Here is a 22,205-nt window from a genome sequence, read left to right as displayed (position 1 = left end):
TTAAGTTCATTATTCTATATAGACGTAATATGTTTCGAATACTGCTACACTATCAATACAGTGATTAATAGCAGCAGGACATATTCATTTTTTTCATTTTTTATTTCAGGCGACCGGTTACTATAGTATATTGTTTAGAAATAACATCTTATTAACCAAATTGTTGCTTCCTCTATTAGCAATAAAGCGTTTCAAGATTAATAGAAAAAAACAATACCTTTCCCATAATTTATATATTACTGATTTTAAGTTGGACGGCCATTTCAAAATCATTGGCCGTCTTGAATAGAAGAATTTGTATCTGTATTCTGTTGCTACTTTGACTTATTTTAATCAATATCGGGTGATTTAATAATAAAATTAAATAATTAGATAGCGTTACCTCGTCTATATGACTAGCTCGTGTGTAATTTTACGCGGCCATTTCTAAATGTCGGCCATGTTAAATGATAAGAGATATTTTTGGGTCATTATACTTTTGAAGTTCCCATGGTCTGGTGAAGATTTGCTGAAAGTGATTGTATCACCAGTTGCACTATGTTGTTTCCATTTGAGCGAAAATATTTCAAAGGCTTGGTCAAAATATTATAAAATAAATGATGTTATTATTAAAGTCAAGTGCGCTCAGTATATAATTTAAATCCATGGACATCCGTGGACATCTGTGGACATCCGTGGACAATGTAATTATACGAAAAATATTACAAAACAATTTTTTATTGTAAATTGCTAACTTAATACACTTATATAAAGAAAAACCTTGTATATTAAACATTATAAATGCTCTTTTTGACCATATCCAAATATCGGCGAGTAAGCTGGATTACATGCTACCAGTAATAAAGTAATAAACGATCGAACGATGCATGTATTGATTTTTTTCAATGTAACATATATACTAGATACATCTAGAAACGCACCACTTGGTCTACAGTCAATACATTTTTAACCCACGATGCCTTGCATTGGTAAATGCAGATGGCGGTTTTACATGTTATTAACTGTGTGCTTGTTCAAACGTGAATTTGGACCTTGATATAATTGAAATATACATGTACAAGGAAATTATAAAGGAAAGTATGAAAAAAATTGAGGGTAAAAACGTTGCATTTCTAGATGTACTGAGCATATAATGAAAGTAAGATGTACATGAGCATCAAAGCTCAAGATTCTTAAACCCTACATATATATGTTAAATACATGTATTTCTAAATTTATATCCTGAAACAGAAACGTAAGACTTAGGGAACTAGGTCAAATGAAAGAAAAAAAACATGTTGATACCAAAAAGGTCACATTTTCTACTTGTAAACTGGTGAAATTGTTTGCATTATTGAAATCAAGATCAAATATACAACTTGGTTGGCTAGGGGAATACTGATCATAACCAGTATGTAAAATGTTAACACAAAAAGAGTCAACATTCCCGCTTTCAGATCTGCATAAAATGTGTTTGGCACATGTTGTTCAGTATGAGCTTTTGTGATCACTCGCTTTATTTCTGACCGTCAGCACAATTTTTTCAAACGAAATATCGTCTGAGACCATGTGGTATAAGTAAATAATAATTGGAATACATGGTCCTCTACCAATGTGATTATAGAGTAGAATTCCGATTGTCTTAAAATAATACAAAAAAAAAAACATGTAGATTGGAAAACGCCAGTGTTTACACTTAAAACTAGCGACAGCAACACTACCTTTTCCCTACAGGGCCGACAGTCTTTTTCAAAATGAAAAGAAATAATGTTACCATAACAAATTCAACGTAGATACCAGATGTTAATTATATATGTTGTTTTCGAGTCAAACGGTAACTTATTAGAACAAATGTTATTTAATAAATATTTCCCAAGCTTTGACGTCAATACAAACTATGAGTGAAGTTCCTATCACGTATACTTAAACTAAAAACAAGTTCTGTAACTTAGATAACGATTACATTCCACATTACCTGGACAATAAGCCATGCCCATTGTGACGCTTCGACAATCGCTGGAGGACAACTTATTGGTTCAGATAGCATGACTTGCATAAGTGGCTGTTCAGGATCTGTTGGGTCTCTTCAGTTTCACTGCATTGACTACAGCCCTGGAGAATATAGTTCTGGAATAAACAGTGTCAATTACACACCTCCCAGCTCTGTTAAACAATTTGTCTTTGGGTAAGTATTGGAGCTATTGATTTTCCAGAATATGATTTTGTTAATCCTTCTAATTATTAACTGTATCAGTATTCAAATTTTCTACATTTTTTATAAAAAGCAAAACGAATGACCAGCTCACTGTAAAAAATGAAAGCATATCTTTAGAAGCGATACAGTTCTTAAAACTCCATTTGCGTCATCCAGATACTATTTTCTTTGTAGACATATTCTATCAGTATAAGCAAAAGGCCAGTGTTGGAAAACTGCTCACCGACAGGGACTCTGAGTTTCGGAATACAGTTCGGATGCTTTATTGACTGAGCTACCGGGCCGCTTAAAAATTTCCCCATAAACGTGAATCAAATTTAAAGCACAAAAATACGTCTTTAATTTTATTCTTTATTTTTATTCAGCAATGAACCTCTGTTTAGGGCTTGCTATTTAAATCTCGGTTCAAAACGTTATTGATACGTCATACTTGATTTGCCTGATGGTGGCATATTTCTGCCGTAAAGTAACCTTTAAAGGCTAGCAAACAGATTCGACGCGTAGCTAGATACACATCGAGTATTCAAGTAAATTATCTAGGTGTCTATTTAATGTTGTTTTCCCCCCTGTAGAACCTATCTTAACACAAATAAACTTTCTAAGAGAGCCTACAAATGCCACCATTCAAGTTATATTTTTCATTCAATCAATAACTGAATATAGATTAATTGTATGTGGTTAACATAATAAAGTTCGTATTGCTAATTATATAAATGTTCAGATTATTCCAATTAACACGAATCTTTTCGTAATTACCAATTCTTTATGCGAGAACTAGAATCTTGACTAGATTTTCAGTTGAAGTTTTAAATTTAAAAAGTGGAAACTCAGAGGGCCTTCAGTTACGAGGAAATGTTTTCCCCAAGTATAAATAAAAGGCAAAATGCCGAAATGTTTTTGTCACATTGATATTCTCGCATAAGTCTGATATTTCCAAACACTTATAATTATATAATAATATCTTGAACAACAAAAGTACACTTATATCTTGGTGGAAAAGACAGAAAGTTTACATTTCGTGTCATTATTGCAGGAAATATTAGCAAACCAGATTTAATACAAAACCTAATATGGAAAATCCGTTTATAAAATAGCAATACTGGTACTTTTGTTGTTCAAGATATTATTATATAATTATTTATTACTGATAGTTATTCAATTCAATGCATATATATCCGATTATATATATATAATCCTTACACCGTCGCATTTACCTGTCACGAGGTGACTTTACAGTTTTTTATGGTTGAGAAGACACCCTTCCGAACATTATAAAGATCTTACATGCCTGACTGTGTAAGACGGGGTTTTCCTTAGCTACCCGAGAGACAGCGTGGAATGAAAAAACCGAGCGTTAGCGAGGTTTTTATCCATGCTGTCCCGAGGGTTAGGAAAATACCTGTCTTATATAGGCAGACATGTTAGATCATTTTTCTTGCCTATCACGTTCAAAACAGATCGCGGAGACAAATAGATTTGGGCATTTCCTGTCATTCTTTATATAATGTATGACATCATAATAGTGCCAATACTGTATGACGTCACCTAAGTTTACGCTATTTTAAGCAAGCCTATGGTGGTATATTTCTGCCACGAGATAGCTAGGTAGCTATCGCGATAATAATGTAAACTTTCCAGGAAAGTGTGGGTTTTTTTTTTTTCTGAAAAAAAAAAAAATCCGCAATAAATAATATTTTGTGAAAATATTTTAGCCCAAAATTTCGAGTTAATGCTCGAAACTGCCATGAGATGCTTAGTAGCTATCACGATAATATTCTAAACTTTCCAGGAAAGTTGTGCAATTTTCTGAAAATATTATCGCAATAATTTATTTTCTTCAGATATTTTCATTGTTTTCTGAAAACCTTTAAGCGCAAAATTCCGTTACTGCAACGTCACAGCTGCTAGATAGCTATAAATAGAACATGATATCAATCAGCTATTGGCGCCAGACTTTTAAGTTCACAGTCTACAGTATCTACTGCATGATGGTGGTAAGTTCAGTGTTAAATTACAGGGGTTCAGTGTTCCATCGATTCAGTAGGGTGCTATTTATAGATATCAAAATATCAGCTCTGTGCACTAAATGCCAAAAATATACCGAGATAATATGGTCATAAATATTTCCAGGAAACTTTTGAGAAAAGTTCGAAATATCAAGATTTTTTTCTAGCTAATAAATGGCAATTGTGGGCACTTACGCAAAAAGTATCAGATAATAATGTAAATTATCGCAATAATATTTGCAGAAAACATTCAACTATTGAGATAATCTTTTCAGAAAAATCCGCTTTATCACGATAATTCTTTGAATCATCGCGATACCTACCTAGCTATCTCGTGGCAGAAATATGCCACCATACTATCCCTTGCGCGTGCTCGGACAAATGTATGCTTTCTCCGATAGGTAGGCAAGAATATTTCATCACAGGCAGGTACCTATGTGGAACCATCGACCTTCCCTGAGCCAGCTGGATGGCTTGATCAAATGTGAGAATTCTCCATACGGATTAAATCATAGGGAAGTTTTTTAAAACCCACAAAGTTGAGGGGCAATTGAATCAAAGTCAGCGACCTTAAGGCCACGGAGGCCCCTAAAGTATTGAAGACATCAACAATAATGAGACAAGGCCAAACGTCACATTAAAGGTCAAAAGCTATTTGCAAGTACAAAGCGAAACAATGATACGCTTATTATTTCTTTTCTTTGTCCATAAATATTTCATTATTAGTCATAAGTCCGTATTTAGTCAATTGTAATTATGTCAGGCACTGTCGGCAATGAAAATTTCATGGAAAATGTATCACTTTCTTAACTGGTATTAAAGGTCAAAGGTCAAATTCTTGAAATAAAAATAAAACGTGAGCAATTGCATTTTTTTTATTTATTTGCATAATTTGATACCCGGCTATCCCGACACCCGATGGACACATAACGCCGACTTAAATGGGTAGATTATTCTTTTAAATTTATATCATTTGATATGAAGTCGATCCTTCAAAATCAAAATAATAAGGAATAGGCATTGCTTACGTTTAAAACTTCTGGTCTGGAAAACAATCGTTATGTTTTAGTTTTTGCAAATTACAATTTAAACAATTAAATCATGCCTCTTTGTTTATTCGTACATAAACCATTTATCTATATTCTACCTTTTGTCGCATTTCAAATAATGTACCCTACCCACCAGGTCTTGACTTTATTGTTGTTTGTTTGTCCGTCTGTCCCCATCCGCTCAGTGACACACATTGACGTTCTAATTGTGTGAAAACCCAAATCTTAGCAAAGTACACAATTAATGTTTTCAGGGGAAAATCATTTAATTGCTGTTAGTTCTATGCATTCTTATGGCTATAATTTGTGTTAAGATATTCATCTTTCTTGAAATAATTTGGTAAACATTAGCAAGATCAGAAAATAGCTAGTCATTGGGAAATATGATGCCCCATATTTTCCAAAACAAGCTGGATTGTATTCTACGTTCCGAATCATCAGACACGTTCTTGACATTTGCTTCTGTTTAATTGGCTTTGATACAAAACAGAGTGAAGTTAAAAAATCAGGAACTATCGTTTGTCTGTCCTCCATCATTACGCAATTTTAGGCGATTCCAGAAATAGTTTCGGGTTCTCTGATAAAATGAATGTTATGTTATACATTGTACCATACATATAACAACTATTAAAAAATCTTTCCATCAAAATAGTAGGATATGCGAACAAATTTATCTCTTTTCCCTGCTAATTGTTTCCAGGTAGCATAATTATATAAAAAGATCAAAACCACGGTCGAGTTCTAAAACTAAACACATTGGAGCTGTTCATTTTCGTGAAATGATGTATATAACTATACTATAAAATATCTATGTTAGAAGATGCAAGTAAATAATTAATAATTTTAATAATTATCGTCTGTCTTTTAATGATAGATTCAAAGGCAACAGCTGGTTATCATTAGTGCAAGGTGGAAGTTTCTGGTCTTTCCGGGCAACCGTGGACCTTTCAGTGAGATCCGACAATGGAAAGATAAACACTTCTCCGACAGCATACATGCCACCTGTACTGAAATTGCAGACAAGATGCTCGTATACTTTGCCTCTATCAGGTTTTTTTAGGTTTTATGATGTGAATGAAGGATGCTAAGATACAATATCAAGAAACTGATCTCAAAGTAGAAAAAGAAATATTGGGGATTGGGGTTATCCTTGTGACCTTGTCCTGTGAGTTGCTGTCCGTAAAATCAATAGAGATCCTCCCCAAGTGGGGCTAAGTCAATCTGCGTAGTTTGAAAGCTGTAGCGAATATCTTTTGACAATTTACGACCAGGCAGCGAACATTTACAAGAAAATTAAGTCAGTCCATGTAACCTTGACATTTGAGCCTCTGCTGTCCTAAAATCAATCGGGTTCTTCCTCTGTTGGTACTTATTTCAAAACGGGAGTATGAATAAAGACTTTCATGTTGAAACATTTGGTGAGTGGTGGTTTTACAACTCATTCAATACCACTATGGCATTTTTGTCTATAGATTACAAGGGTGCTTTTCAACAGAAATAATAACGAACAAACATAAAATGGCATTATTTTTGACTGTCTGAATAGAAAAGATATATAATGCAGTATGGATTCTATACATCTCCTGCACAGATGATAAAGGTCTAATATGTCTGTTATTATCCAAACCGTTTACAATTTTTTCGCTTACCATTTTTTATTTCGATGACAGAAAATGCGTAATATTGCGAAATGAATTGTTCAACTTTGTCAATTTCAATTTATGCGCACGGATATGTATGAGTTGACATTCTTTGTTGATGTTTACATAATATGTTATGGGTACGTATGTTTACTTCGTGCCCGTCACACCCGTATTATCATGGGTTTTGCCGCGCGGTTCGAGTCAGTCTATACAGTGTGTCATGTACTTGAAGAAAGAAACAACACCGAGTGACTAGCTCTAGAGTATATTATATACTGACCAAGCATACATACAAACATACAACTATATTATGAGTAGATGTATATACCAACTTATAAGACAATACATCACATCCCCTTTTCTTTATAAAATAGGATTAAAATTAATTTTTAATTAAATTTTGAATTAACTCAAAATAGTTAGATTTTAAAGTAGGGCAAATTCAGAAAATTTCTCATGTCCTCAGATGAACTTCACAGCTGTATTAATCAACTAACTTCCACTGATAATGTAAACCATTAACTAGCGATAAACTGTTTTTGTGTGTGGGCAGTGCTATAAATCCAGGCAGTTATAAACTCATATTCACTGTGTTCAGTCAGATAAGATAGTTCTGTAATAAAGTTAATCTTGAGAAACAATTAACTTGGAATGATATCAATGATAATTTAAGTATGAAATAATTAAGTATAGTTTCTCTGGAATCTGTTCCGTTAGATATGAATAATTAAGAAAAAATTGTAAATTCTCTGTTTGTACATTTTGTAGATTTGACCAGCTTAGAAAGTTAACATTCATTTAACATTTTTACATAAATGCAATTACATAAAAGCTGATTAAGTAATAAGCACTATTAAATCCATCGAAGCGAATTTAAATCCATCAAATAGAATCTTTGCACTTGTGATATTCTATAATTTATGATTAAAACTTTTAACATTTTAACCACTAGAAATAACACTTTTCATCTTATCTACTGCACTAACAACATAATCACGAAATCTGCTTGGCTGCTTGACTTCTCTACCAGATCTCGTCGTAATCGTAGGTTTTGGCAGGTTTTCCGAGATGTGTGCGTCTGTATGTTGTTGTTGTTCTGGCTCGGATGCATTTTGCATATTTTGCGTATTGTCATCTAAGGATGCTTGTGGCGGAATATCAGGCTCAATTTGAAACGGTACCTTGCTAGATCTCAAATGTCTGCGATTTCGCCTATATTGTTTTCCATCCTTGTTCTCCACAATATAAGATCTCGGAGTGTCATGTTTCGATTTCACTTTTCCTTCTTGCCATTTATCATTATGACGAAACATTACATTTTCACCATTTTGAAGTGATTTCAAGGCTTTTCTTTGCGCATGCTGATCATAATAAAATTTCTGTTTCTGCTGACGTTTTGAGAGTTTCTCTGATATTTCTTTAGAATTGTCAGGTTTCAATAGTTCCTTAGCAATGGGTAACTTTGTTTTCAATCTTCGGTTCAGGAACAATTGTGCAGGTGACAGACCTGCTCCATCTAGTTCCGTATTTTTGTAATCCATTACTGCTAAATTTTGATCAAGATCATTCTTGTTGACTAACCGTTTGATAGTTTGAATACAACGCTCCACTTGACCATTTGAACTTGGAAAGTTCGGACTCGAGGTTGTGTGTTTAAATCCATAGCTTTTAGCGAACTGTTCAAATTCAAAACTTGTAAAGTTTCTGGCATTGTCACTTATCACCTCGTCTGGTATTCCATATCTCGACATATGTGTTTTTAAATATCCAACCACACATTGACTCGTCGTATTTTCTAACTTTGAAATTTCAGGCTATTTAGAGTAATAACATACTGAGATTAGATACGAATGTCCCTTTCTCTCGAAAATATCAATTCCTATTTTACTCCATGGTCTGTCAGGAATTTCATGTGGAATTTCATGTGGAATTAGAGGTTCCTTTGGGTTCCTCGATTGGTATCGAGCACATATTCCACAACTGCTAACTTTTTCTTCAATGTCTTTGGTCATCGAAGGCCAAAACAAAGCATCTCTAGCTTTTGCTTTGCATTTCACTGTCCCAAGATGCGTTTCGTGTATTCTCTCGATTATGACCTTTTTCATTGCTCTTGGAATTATCAACTTTGTTCCTTTGAAAAGTAAGTTTTCGATTTGCGTAATTTCATCTCTATAGTTCCAATATGCACGTATTTGCATATCTACCTCATATCTCTTATCAGGCCATCCATTTTTTACTACATGTTTCAGCATGTTCATTTCATTGTCATGTTTCATGGCAGATTCTATTGCTTTCCTGTCACTGTCTGAGACAAAAATATAGTCACACAACAATATGTCATAATCTTCTACAGAACATTGGTTACTGTCACTCAAGTATGATCTGCTAAGTGCATCAGCGAGATACATATACTTCCCAGGTGTATAAATAACATTCATATTGTATCTTGTCAACTCGAATCGCATTTTCTGAAGTCTAGCTGGAATTTCATGGATTTGTTTCAGAAATATCGACTGAAGGGGTTTATGATCAGTTTCACATAAGATCTTTTCTTGCCCATATAAGTAGTGATGAAATTTTTTGCAACAAAATACTATCGAAAGCATTTCTTTTTTTCCCAACTGACTGTAATTCATTTGAGTTTTTGTTAGAGCACAACTTGCAAATACTAACGGCTTGCCACGTTGGAGGATCGCACATCCCAGTCCTTTAGAACTGCTATCGCATTGCAACGTAACGTCTAGCTTCGGGTCGTAGTATGCTAACACAGGTGTATTGGTAATCATGCGTTTTAATTCGTTCAAATATTCATCTTCTTGTTGTCCCCAGTAGAAAATAACATCTTTTTTTAAGAATTCTACGAAGAATTTCAGTTTTCTCCGATAACATTGGAAGAAATTTACTTAGGTATTGAATAAATCCAATGAAAGTTTTCACTTGTTGTTTGTTTTGAGGAGGTTTCATGTCCAGCACAGCTCTTATTTTCTCAGGGTCCGGTTTTAATCCATCACTTGTCAAAGTATGTCCAACATATGACACAGAGCTTTTCCTTACATCACATTTGTCCTTGCTAAGCTTAAGATTATTATCTTCTAATCTTTGCAAAACTTCCTTTAGTCTTTGATCATGTTCTTCTGTATTTGTGCCTGTGACTAATATGTCATCCATAATGACTTCAACGCCATCTATATCATCCAGAATTTCAGAAATCACGTTTTGAAATACCTCACTGGCTGATTTTATTCCGAATGGCATTCTCAAAAATCGAAATTTTCCAAAGCACGAGTTGAAGGTGCATAATTTCGAACTTTCTTCATCTAGCTCAACTTGCCAAAATGAAGATACACAGTCAAGCTTCGAGAATACTTTGGCATTTGGAATTCTTGTGACTACATCTTCTATTGTTTTCAATGGATAGTGTGGCCTTTTGATACATTTGTTCAAATCGGATGGATCCAAGCAGATCCTAAGAGAACCGTTCGGTTTCACTACAGTCACCATATTGTTTACCCAGTCCGTAGGCTCATTTTCTTTTACAATTATTCCTTCTTCAAGTATTCTGTCGAGTTCGTCCTTGACTCTAGAACGCAGTTTTACTGGAACATTTCTCGGCGGGTTTACAACGGGTTTTGCATCTTTTTCTATTTCAATATCATGCTTTTTCGGAAGGCATCCTATACCTTTGAATAAATTTGGAAATTAATCTTCAACAAATTCATTTCTCACATTGGCATTTTGTTTTGTTTCTCCTGTACACCATACACTAGCTTTACCAGTCCTAGCGCGATGCATGACTCAACGCCAAGTACCGTAGGTGCTTTTTCATGAATGATATGAAATTTGATCTCGTGTGAACTATCATTGATGATACAAGGTAAAGACAACTTACCTATGGGCTTCATCGTGTGTCCACTACAAGATTTCAAGTTAACCTTTGTATTCTTGATATTTCCTTTAATTCCCAGTTTTTTCAAAATTTTCACACTCATAACATTGCACTTTGCACCTGTATCCAGTTGCATAGGAATGCAAATTCCATTCACTCTTACTTGCACTGTCATGTCATGTGTAACAGAATTTACACTTTTGTCACTTGTCGAAATTCCCATATATTCAAATTCTCCGCTTGTATCACTGTCACTTTCTGAAAAGTCGTCCATCATGTGTACTTTACCGTATCTAGATTTCCTCTGGGATTTTGATTTACACATTTTCTCAAAATGTCCGGGTTTCTTACATTTCCTACAAGTTTTTCCATTAGCAGGGCACGTAGCTGTGGTATGCTGGTATCCACATTTAAGGCATATCCTTGGTTGAAAGTATTTCGCTCCTGATTGTTTTGGTTGAAATGATTTTTTCTTTGGTACTGGAGGTTTTCGTTTGATTCCATGCTAGGATTTGTCTTCCGACTCCATTTCTTTTACTTGTGTTTGAGATATTTCATGAGTTCTGGCAATGTCCAAACAATCTTGCAATTTTAAATCTGAACCTTTCCTAATTAAGCTTTCCCTAATTTTATGCGATTTTACTCCAAACACAATGTGGTCTCGCACAGTTTCATCATATCTGTCTTCTGGGTAGCCACAATCTCTTATCAATAATTTCAAATCTGTGACAAATTGTTCAAAAGTTTCATCTTGTGTTTGTACTCTCGATTTTAACAGATATCGTGAATAGATTACGTTAGACTTTGGTTCACAGTATTCTTCTAGTTTTGTGAAATGAGGTTCCAATTTCTTTTTGTCATCATTACTTAGAGTCCATGTAGAATAAATATCTCTTCCTTTCTCTCCTACCCATAACATCAAATAATTTACTTTCTGTTCTTCCGACTTAGAATTTAAAGGTCCATCAAACATGAAATAACAGTGCGTTTTGAACTTTTTAAATTCCGTTTTTAAGTCTCTAGAATCCCAGTTGATAGAAGGTGTTTTCACTTTATATTCATCCATCTTTTTATAATGGTGAATTAACAAACAATCAGTTTTTTACATTTCTGACACCATGTCATGTACTTGAAGAAAGAAACAACACCGGGTGACTAGCTCTAGAGTATATTATATACTGACCAAACATACAACTATATTATGAGTAGATGTATATACCAACTTATAAGACAATACATCACACAGTGGTTTGTAAACCAACCTTATTCCAATTTGAATGCAAGGCAAAAATTTATAAATAGGACAACAAAGACAACGAACCGGGGTGCTGATTGGATTTACCAAATTTGCGTTAAAAGGCCAAATAAACAGAACAACTTTTTTATTAAAAACTGACATGTAATATGTTTGTAGTGTCTTCCTCCGAAGCTACCGAAAAACGTATTGTTTATTTAAATCCGTAAAGTTTTTTTATTGGCATCGCTGTAAATCTAGAAACATTGTTTGAAGTTCATGTGCTATTGTTTTCATCTCAAAGTATACTCTAATTCCGAAATTATATACTAGATTAGGTGTAGCCTTCGCGCAGCGGAGTGTACCGCTGCACTGACATGGAATGACAGTCAAGTCTTCCGCTGGTTGGTTTGTAAATATCCACCGGAGTTGCTTATTCAAAGATATCTAGATACAGTTTGTACTTTTATACCAATACATAAATAAATAAATAACAGTCAGTATATATATTGACTACAATAACTAGAGATGGTACTTACCCAAATAAATCAAAGGGGGACAACTCTGAATTGATCAATAAACTGAAGCCAACATTAAACATTGATCAAAAGTGAAAGAAAAATCAGATAGGTCCTTTTTCAAACAACTTATCAGGTAGACAAAATATGACCTACATTTGTTTAAATCCCTTTGTATTCAATATACAATATGCACGCTTTTCTCATGACTTACACTGACAGTTATTTTGTAAGTTGTAGTGAGGCCTTGATAGAAAGTTCAGTAATGCATGAAGATTATATAGAATAATGCATATATTCCTTTGAAGAAAATTAACGACATTAAGAAGCGTTATTAAGTTTTGATCTTTTAGCCAAAGTTATTTATTTATTGTTCTCAATGGTGATACATTAGTTTACACAACATTTATATATCAAAATGTAAAATGTATATATCCAACAATGAGAAATAACAAAACAAGTTAAATTGGTAACACAAAAATTCATTGTCGTCAAATATAATTACAATGTTTTAAGGTAGTGGTTGTAATTACTACATGTTAAGGTAGCTGACAGGTAATGACTCTATGTAATGTATTTTAAGCAATTCTCAATTTAAACATTCTCTGGAGGGAACTAGCACGATCATTTGCTTTCCTTGAAAAAACGAATAAATGCTAAAAAGCATATGGAGATTACTTTATTTGATGATTTTCGTTACAGATCAACAACCCTAAACAAACTTAAAGGTGTTTTATTTATTGTTGAAAACAAAGTAATCGGATAATTTCAGATATCAACATTAATTTAAAACTTATACTGTTTACACAACTTGAAAAAAAGGTTTTTGTTGGGGCCCCTCATTTACAAATATATCAACAATTATCACCTGAATTGAGTGCATTCATAAGTGGAAAATATTGATGGTAAAATGGTGTAGGGGATTGTTTACAATATAAAATCTTTAATAACTTCTTTAAGGTACATTTTTGGTATGGTTTTGGTAAGCTTCTAATAAAGAGCATGTCATTCCCCTTTTTCAAACGTTTTAGACTCTTGGCTAGTCTTGGAATTTGACTTTATTAAAAGACAAAAGGAAGTTCAGTATAGGCTCTTTCAAAATGTTGAAAGTAGAGTAAACTTACCTTATACTCTATTGAATTTATTTAGCTGTGGGAGCTTTTGATAGAGACTATAACTGGGGAAGTCCTAAAATCTTTGAAAAACGGTCAGTGCAAGAGTTGTCCATTTTGCTTCAGATATTTTGAGAAAGTCATGTTTTAGATATTAAATATTTCTATTTTTGACATGGAGAAGAGGAAAACCATAAATATATTTAGAAAATTGGTACACTTATCTATCATTTCACTCTGAAAAAAACCTATTAAGATGAATTTGAATTTTTTAGGTACCATCTCTACAATAACTATCTGATTGGGCTTAATGTTGCATTTATTTCAATATCTACGTTTATTTCAATCATTTTCTGGACATTTTCACCAGTCGTTGTTCAAATTATTACGTATCTGTTGTGTATGTAGCGTATGTTTTTAAAACAAAACACTCACTCGTGAGGCTACACAGTGTATTTTTGAAACAGACGCTTGTGTTTGACGCATTCTGAAATATTAAATGCCTCTAAAAAGTTTCGGACGCTTTATTGATAAAGAATTGTTGAAACGGAACGTTCTTTCCTTAAAATCGTTAAATTCATCAATTTTTACAGCTGATGTATTGAAACTGTAGATTTGTTTTTCTTTTCTACCGATTTACATCACATATGACAGAAGCGTGGAAAATAGTTGAGAATGCGACTGATGTCTTTGTACATTAAAAGAATCTTGAGACTTGTTTCAGATTGCGCCGATTTTTAAAGATATTTAGATACTTCTAGCCAAACATATGCCGATCCAGTTATTGGGAAAAGTACTGTCGTTACAGACGGGTTATATATGTATTGAAATAACATAAACTTTTGAATAAGTCCCCATTTATTTCTTGACAATATGTAGCGTTGACCTACCAGAAATCGTTATAGTAAGGTCTTTGGCATGGTGACTGTTCTGGAGATATTAATTCTGTTTATTCGCTGGGCCCATATAAAAACACTATAAGTCCATTATAATTTATTATTTTATTTACACTATACGAGTTTTAATTTATGTCTATAAACTCTTAGTTTTTTGTCAACGATTAACACTATAAAAGTCCTATTATTCGATGTAATATTGGAGCTATACTCCTGTACAATGACTCAACGAAAAGGTAGCTAGCACTTATGTATGAATGTAGATAAACAATACAACTTTGCGATTATCTCCCATACATTTCGCCCCCCCCCCCCCCCACTTTGGAAAAACATAGTTTTTACAACAAACTATTTGTAAATAATCTGTTTATGAAGTTCTTTTAACATTTTTTTTTCAACAAATCTATCGAATGGTTACTATCGAATGATTTCATACCATTTTGCATTTCTTCGAAAACGATTTCTGATTAAAATAAATGCGTATACAAGTAACATTATATGCATATACAAAGTTCTTAAGTGAAACAATATATAATATATAATAGTACACAAATCTAAATAAAACACCTCCTCTCAATATATTACTTGTAAAAATCACTTGTATGAACACTCTTTTTCAATTATAGATGCACCTCTGTTTATTTCAATACTTCTTTTTCACTATTAAATGATACAAAAATCTCTCTGAGGTTTTTTTTTATATAGGCACCGGGGATTATTATGCCCCTTAAAACTATGCCTATCTTATTTTCATATTCTAATTGCATTTTCTACAGCTTTTCTGTTTAATACATTTTCTTGTTCGTCAGAATATGTATATAATTTACAAAGCACAGTGCTCGAGGAAGCACAGCCTCGACATCGGTCTTTTCATCACGTTTGAAGTAACTCTTACATTGACTACTCTAACATATCCATCCTTCCCGGGAAACACTTCAACGACTCTGCCAAGAGGCCATTGTCCCCTTGGTGATCCTGAATCAATCTCAATCACGACATCACCTGGTTTGAAATCTTCATCCATAACGTCTGCGTTTCCAAGTATTTTGTTGATTGCGCGTTTCGCAGATTTTATCATTGCTTCGTGTAATCCGCCAAAATGTGGAGCACTTGGAGGATTGAACTTTCTTGTCAGACGATTGCCTCTGTATTTGATCAGTATCTAGTTTCTTCAAAAGTTCCTTTAATTCCTACAAAATTTGTCCCATTGTCCGAATTCATCTTCACTGTTACACCTCGCCGACTCGTGAAACGATAGAATGCATTTAAGAATGAACTTGTGTCTAGTCCATACGCCATTTCTAAATGTACTGCCCTACTCGTCAAACATGTGAATAGACACAAGTATCTTTTCTCACGACGTTTACCACAACCCTGTATCGTGATATATGGCCCCGCATAATCCACAGCTGTGTGCGCGAAAGCTCTCATTGGCATGTCCAAACGAATGTCTGGTAATGGTGCCATTATCTGTATTGCTGATTTGCTTTTAGCGCGTTTGCAGTAACTACATTCATTTTCCCAGTCTTGAATTTCTTCGCGAGCTGCCTCGATCCAAAACCTAGTCGACAACGATGACATGACTTGATTTGTACCACCACGATGATTCAGTTCATGATAGTGTTTCACGATCAACTTTGTTATTCTGCTCTTGCGTGGCAAGATAATTGGAAATCTTGCATCAAATGACAGAAATTTTGCAAATTTCAGTCTAGTGTCACAACGTAACAATCCGTCTTCATCTAACTTCGGATTCAGTTGCACTATTTTGCTGCATTTTGGTAGTTCGATTTTCTGTACAAGGCACTTATTCACGTTGTGCTTTTTGCATTAACAGTGACTCTGCATCTTTTATTTCTTCTGCTACTAATTCACATTGTCTACGATCATCACGTTTGCACGAAATGTTCGAAATGAAACGTAGTACCCAGGCTAACACACGAACCATTTTGTGCCAGCTTGAATAGTTTCCTATGTCTATCACTTCTTGATTTATGTCGGTAACAAGGAATGTACTCATATCACCCTGCTGTAGCTTTGATAAACGCATTTCAGCTTTACTTTCTTTTCGCTCTTCTTTATCATTCTTATGCCATTTTTCTGGTGCACTCATAAGAAATTCCGGTCCTTTCCACCACAGTTCACAGTTAACTAATTCACTAGCAGTCATACCCCGAGATGCTATATCTGCTGAATTTTCTTTCGAAGTCACGTGTCTCCATTGGTTTGGTACACTCTTGTCTTGAATTTCACTGACACGATTAGCCACAAACGGTTTAAAAGTACGACTTTCTCTTTGAATCCACCAAAGTACGTTCATACCGTCAGACGAGAAAATAACGTCACACACTTTCATTTGGAGTGCATTAATTACATTGTGCGCTAATCGTACACCTAAGACTGCTGCCATCAGTTCTAGGCGCGGAATACTTGTTGCTTTCAACGGCACCACCTTAGTTTTCGAACACACAATGCTAACATCTATGCTTCTCACTGGATACCTCAGTGTTTGATTTGAAAGTTAACATATCCGCATCTGCTTGCTATAAAAGGCCCAAGGTTTTCTTTGTTGGCAATGATCCAGATTCTAAGTCTAATTCAGTTGCACGATCTTCTTCTGGTACCGATTGAAGCACTTTCGTCGAATTAGATAACCATTTTTTCGCAAACATTCCTGCTTTTTTCCACAGAGCTGATAATTCGAAGTACATCTGGACTCCCATTTCATCATTCAATACTGAACCATGCTATCGTCCATATATGTCGATTTTAGAACTGTCTCTGCAGCTAGTGGATAGACAGACTGATGTTTTTTCGCATTCTTCCTCGAAACTAACATTGCAAGAAATGGCGGCGCATTCACACCGAAAACGACACAATATAACTCATATACATCTGGCGGGTTTGCTTTAAAGTTCCAAAGGAAACTGTGATACGGACGATCTTCTGGTTTCAACCCAATTTGAAGGTACATTTCACAAATGTCGCATACAATTGCCACTGGGTATTTTCTGAAGCGAAGCAGAACATCGAAAAGTTCATTTTGTAGTTTAGGACCCTCACTTATACAGTCATTTAGACTTTCATTTCCACATTTTGCCGATGCGTCAAAGACAATTCGAATTTTCGTTGTATCTTTATTTAGTCTGACGACCGGAAAATGAGGTAAATACCAGCGTTGGTTGCTTTCTCTTTCTTTGATATTTACTTTGGTTATATAACACTTTTCTTCGTATTTTTTTATTGTTGCGTCGTATACTTCTTGTATTTCTAGAGTTTTATTTAATTTCTTTTCTGTATTTTCCAATCTACTTTTTGCCATGTCGTAGCTGTTCACTGATGGTTTCGTAATCCATGGTATTCCTACTTCATACCGACAATTTTCATACTTAAATGATTTCTCTGTCTCGACTAGGATTTGTTTGTCTTTCGGTGCGAGTAACGGTTCTTGAGACTTTTGTGCAGGTACATGCTCTATCTCCCAGAATTTTTTTAACATGTTTCCCAGATCATCATTCAGGAAGTAAGTCATATATGCTTGGTTTTCTCCATTCGGTTTCCCGATGCACGTCCATCCTAGCGGACCTAATCTAGCATATGGTTCTCCTAGGCGTCCGTAAACTTCCTTTATTGACCGATGAATTTCTGGATGGTCGAGTCCGATTAATATGTCAACAATGGTACGCGAAGAATTCACCCTAGGAAATTAAATGTCTCTAAGGTGGGAGAACATGTTTGACTGTTCACTCCAATCTATTACTTCCATGTTCCCTGTTACTCTATTCGTTGTGAAAGCGTTCACTTCAAACGACACATTCTTATCTATGCTCTGTACTTCGAATGTCACTGGCATTGTTTGAAACGTATTAAATTGTCCATCAAGTACATTCACCGCAACTTGTTTAACTTCTCCTCTGAGTCCTAACTCGGCCGCTATATCCGCATTGATATACGTTTTAGTACTCGCATCGTCCAATAAGGCGTTCACTTTAACACTTTTGTCCTTTGAATTTAAGATTACTGGAATTGTCCGCAGTGTTATGTAGCTGTTAGTCTTGCAATAGCTAGTTACATTCTCAGGTTGATATGGAGCTGCCATTGGATTTAACTGCCCTGCCTCGGACTTTGAATCGACGTGTAGCAGTCTATCATGCGTTTTCTTGCAGCCATTTATGCCACATTTTCTAAAGTTTCTGCAGTCGATACCTCTGTGATTATCTTTTAAACAGCGAAAACATAACTTCAACTCTTTAGCTTTGTTCCACCTGTCACAAACCGATAGTGATTTGAATTTCTCACATTCCCATGAATCATGACTTCCAGTACATATTTTGCAAAATCTCGGGAGTCTGGCTTGTCCTGCGGCTGTATGGAACGAGCGTTTCCCTGTTTGAATGGTTTCAAAGTTCCCGTTGCTCCAATCCCATGTTTAGTTTCATGATATTCAGTTTCTTGAATAACATAGTCTCTTAACGTTTCTACTGAATCTTTCTTCTCATATTCTACTATCCATCTATGATAACTTGTTAACATTGGTTCTGGCAGTTTCTTTTGCAAGGCCAGGTACATCATTCCAGTGCCTAGCTCTGATTCCAAGCCCACTTCTTTAATGTTTATTACAGCTATGTCCAATAAGTCTGAGAATTTGTCCAAACTCTTAGCATTTTTCACACTCATTGCTGGAAATTTTTCAATATCTTCCATATATATGCTTCCATAGGTCTTTTCCGAGGTCAGCTTTGTCACTTTCATGTGTTTCACTCTTATCATCACTTTGCAACTCATGATATTGCTGCATTACTTTATCATATTCCTTTTCAATCTCCTCGACTTCCGACAATGTCGATAACATCTCTGTTGTTTTTACTTGATGCTCATATTCTTTGCATACATTTTCTATAGATTGGATCCCTTCGTCCATTGCAATTTCCAGTTTTTCAATAAGTTCTGTCATTAATTCCTCACTTGATTCTTCATCATTAATTGCATTGTTTAGTTTATTTTTTGTTCTTGTAAACGCAGCCTTACATCGCGATTTTTTCATTTTAAGCTCCACTATCCTCGCCCCAGCTTCGTGTGCTTTCTTAGTTTCTTCTGTCATATTTAGATTCTATTTAATGGATTATAACAAATGTGAGGGTTTTTTGTCAAAATCAATATATATCCATATACTTAGGTGAGCTGCACATCTCTTGTATTTTTTTCATGTTCTTTTTATCAATTATCAAAACATAATGAATCACGATTATTTCACTGTTTTGGTAAATGTCATGTTATCTCTGTCGCTGGTGTTTCTCGCGTGCTTTAGCTACAGATAAACAGAACGTTATCTCTGGAATGCAAGAGTTTTTTTCCCAGTGAGCAAAACTTATAGAGAATTATTATTAATATCCAGTTTAAACTTGCATGGTTTAAAACTGTGGCAAAGTCACTTTAGTAAACAGTCCATTATTGTCACTGATATCCAATAACTGTTTATTTGTTGTTGTCTTTTTAATTTGTTTATGCCCAAGTTATTTTAACTTATAATTTCATTAAACCCCGCTCTGCTACCATAATGTTCTGGATATATTAATACTGTTTGTTCGCTTGTCCCATATAAAAAACACTATAAGTCCAGTATAATTTATTATTTTATTTACACTATACGAGTTTTATTTTATGTTATAAACTCTTAGTTTTTTGTCAACTATTAACACTATAAAAGTCCTATATTCGATGTAATATTGGAGCTCTACTCCTGTACAATGACTCCACGAAAAGGTAGCTAGTACTTATGTATGAATGTAGATAAAACAATACAACTTTGCGATTATCTCCCATACAGTGACACTCATATAACATAAAACAAAGCAAAGACAAAGTGTACATTCCTTTTAATCTATATCCCAGCATACTATATATATATACTATAAAAATTGAAAATTTCCTTTAAATGATACACAATCCCGTACATAAACAACATGTAAATCAAGTCCGCCATTTTGGAAACCACACCAATTTTCGTGACCTTGACCTTGTATTATTTTAAAAGTATACAGAAGTTCAAAATGTCTATTTTAACCTAGCTGAAACATAATCTGAGTACAAGTTAATATTTCTGCAAATATAAAAACAGAAAAACACAAAAAACAAGGTTTTAACAATATTTTCAATTGGTTTCCAATTTCTTATGACATTTTTAATTCAATTTACTCTTCAGTCAGTTCAGAATTTCTTTGGTGGCATGGACATTCAAAAATGTCATTGTACCTGACAAACCTTTGTGGGCAGCAGAATCTCAAGTGGGTCCAGTGATCACAGTCACCAATGTCACACTTGGCCCATTTAACAAAAACCAGTGACATAATATTTCTGAGTTCCTCAGGCTCAAATTTATGACATACACAACACTTTTCTGAATCAGCAATTTCAGTGTCTGAGAAGTCAGATGAGTCAAAAGAATATACAACAACTTTTGAAGGACCGGGCTGCGGTTCGAATCCCGTTAGTTTCTTCTGAACAGTTTTAGGTTTAGATGATTTTGATACCTTTTTACTTTTAGACACTTTACTTGTTTTTGATGACTCCATTTTCCTCTTTTTCTGACCCTCAGAGAACTCGGTGATTTTTTTCTCAACAACTGGATTAGTAATACATTTACCAGAGACTATTTTGCTAACCGCATTTATATGTTCCTTTTTACTCTCAAATTCCTGCTTCTTAGCAATCAACTCATGGTCAGGAGAAAAAAGTCCTCTGGATCACCAGAAGGCTTTTGAGAACAGATAGGGTTTTGTGACATAGGTGTGAGGTGATATGCATCTGCAGGAGCTAGTGCATCTTAAGAGATTGCAGCTGATTGAAACGGATAAATACCGGTTTTCTGAAATGCATATCTCAAGTTACTTGCAGATAATCCAGCTGCATATGCTGAACATGCTAACTTACAAACATTGTACCGAGAAATTCTAGATTCTGGACTTGTTCGTAAGAATTTGTGACACTCTGAGTTATAAACACGCTGCAGTGGTCCAAAGCACCCTACATGTAGAGGTTGCAATAAGTGGCTTGTGTGAGCTGGAAGAACAAATAGTAAGACATTGTTTTGCTTGGCCCATTCTATGACTGGAATGTTAATATGGAACCTGTGTCCATCAAAAATTAGTACAACAGACTGGCTTTCATCTGACAAATTTAAGAAAATGATCATTCAAATATTTCAAGAAAGTGTCAGAATTGAGTTGCAAGTGCATTCCCACAACCTAAGGAAAAAAAAAGTTTAAATAAATTTATTGGCTAAATAGAAAAGTCATCATTTTTTTTAGAGCTGTATATACTTGAATTTTAAAATTTCAAAAGTAGATTTAAAAACTAAAATATACGAAATCACAAACCTAATATCGTAGTAATTGAAGATCTTGGTGAAGTAATAGCTGGTACTGCATGTAGGCCTTCTGCAACAACCTTTGGCGGGCGATGTTCAGTTTGGACTCCCTTTTCGTCGAAGTTGTATATGCATTCTGGTTTGTCAAGAAGATCATTGGCCAAAAGTACAGTGTGCAGATTTTCGAAGTATGATTTCACAACATGTTCAGATGTTGCTTGAGCTCGTTCCTTAGCCAGAGCTCTTGGACTTAAAGTTTTTAATTCAGGCCATCTCGATTTAAGTCCACTGTACCATTTTT

The 22,205-nt window shown here is 34.6% G+C and overlaps 2 protein-coding genes and 1 pseudogene across 2 annotated transcripts; all 3 read right to left on the bottom strand.

Annotated features, from left to right (window-relative positions):
• Positions 1–7,560: 7,560 nt before the first annotated feature.
• Positions 7,561–9,330, bottom strand: LOC123561346 (uncharacterized protein K02A2.6-like; annotated as a pseudogene).
• A 6,363-nt stretch (positions 9,331–15,693) lies between these two features.
• Positions 15,694–16,119, bottom strand: LOC128553526 (uncharacterized). Its single transcript, XM_053534709.1, has one exon. It carries the CDS (start codon positions 16,117–16,119, stop codon positions 15,694–15,696), a length of 426 nt encoding a protein of 141 aa, XP_053390684.1.
• A 226-nt stretch (positions 16,120–16,345) lies between these two features.
• On the bottom strand, positions 16,346–16,948 carry LOC128553525 (uncharacterized). Its single transcript, XM_053534708.1, has one exon. It carries the CDS (start codon positions 16,946–16,948, stop codon positions 16,346–16,348), a length of 603 nt encoding a protein of 200 aa, XP_053390683.1.
• Positions 16,949–22,205: the final 5,257 nt, after the last annotated feature.

Source organism: Mercenaria mercenaria, unplaced genomic scaffold, assembly GCF_021730395.1.
Source record: "Mercenaria mercenaria strain notata unplaced genomic scaffold, MADL_Memer_1 contig_3919, whole genome shotgun sequence".
Lineage (NCBI taxonomy): Eukaryota > Metazoa > Mollusca > Bivalvia > Venerida > Veneridae > Mercenaria > Mercenaria mercenaria.
The sequence above is the reverse complement of the archived record's forward strand: the minus strand, read 5'-3'. Positions and strand labels throughout refer to the sequence as shown.

Bases quoted from the DNA above. Each gene is read 5' to 3' on its own strand.
- LOC128553526 (XM_053534709.1), bottom strand. From the start codon at position 16,119: ATGTCATCGTTGTCGACTAGGTTTTGGATCGAGGCAGCTCGCGAAGAA.
- LOC128553525 (XM_053534708.1), bottom strand. From the start codon at position 16,948: ATGGCAGCAGTCTTAGGTGTACGATTAGCGCACAATGTAATTAATGCA.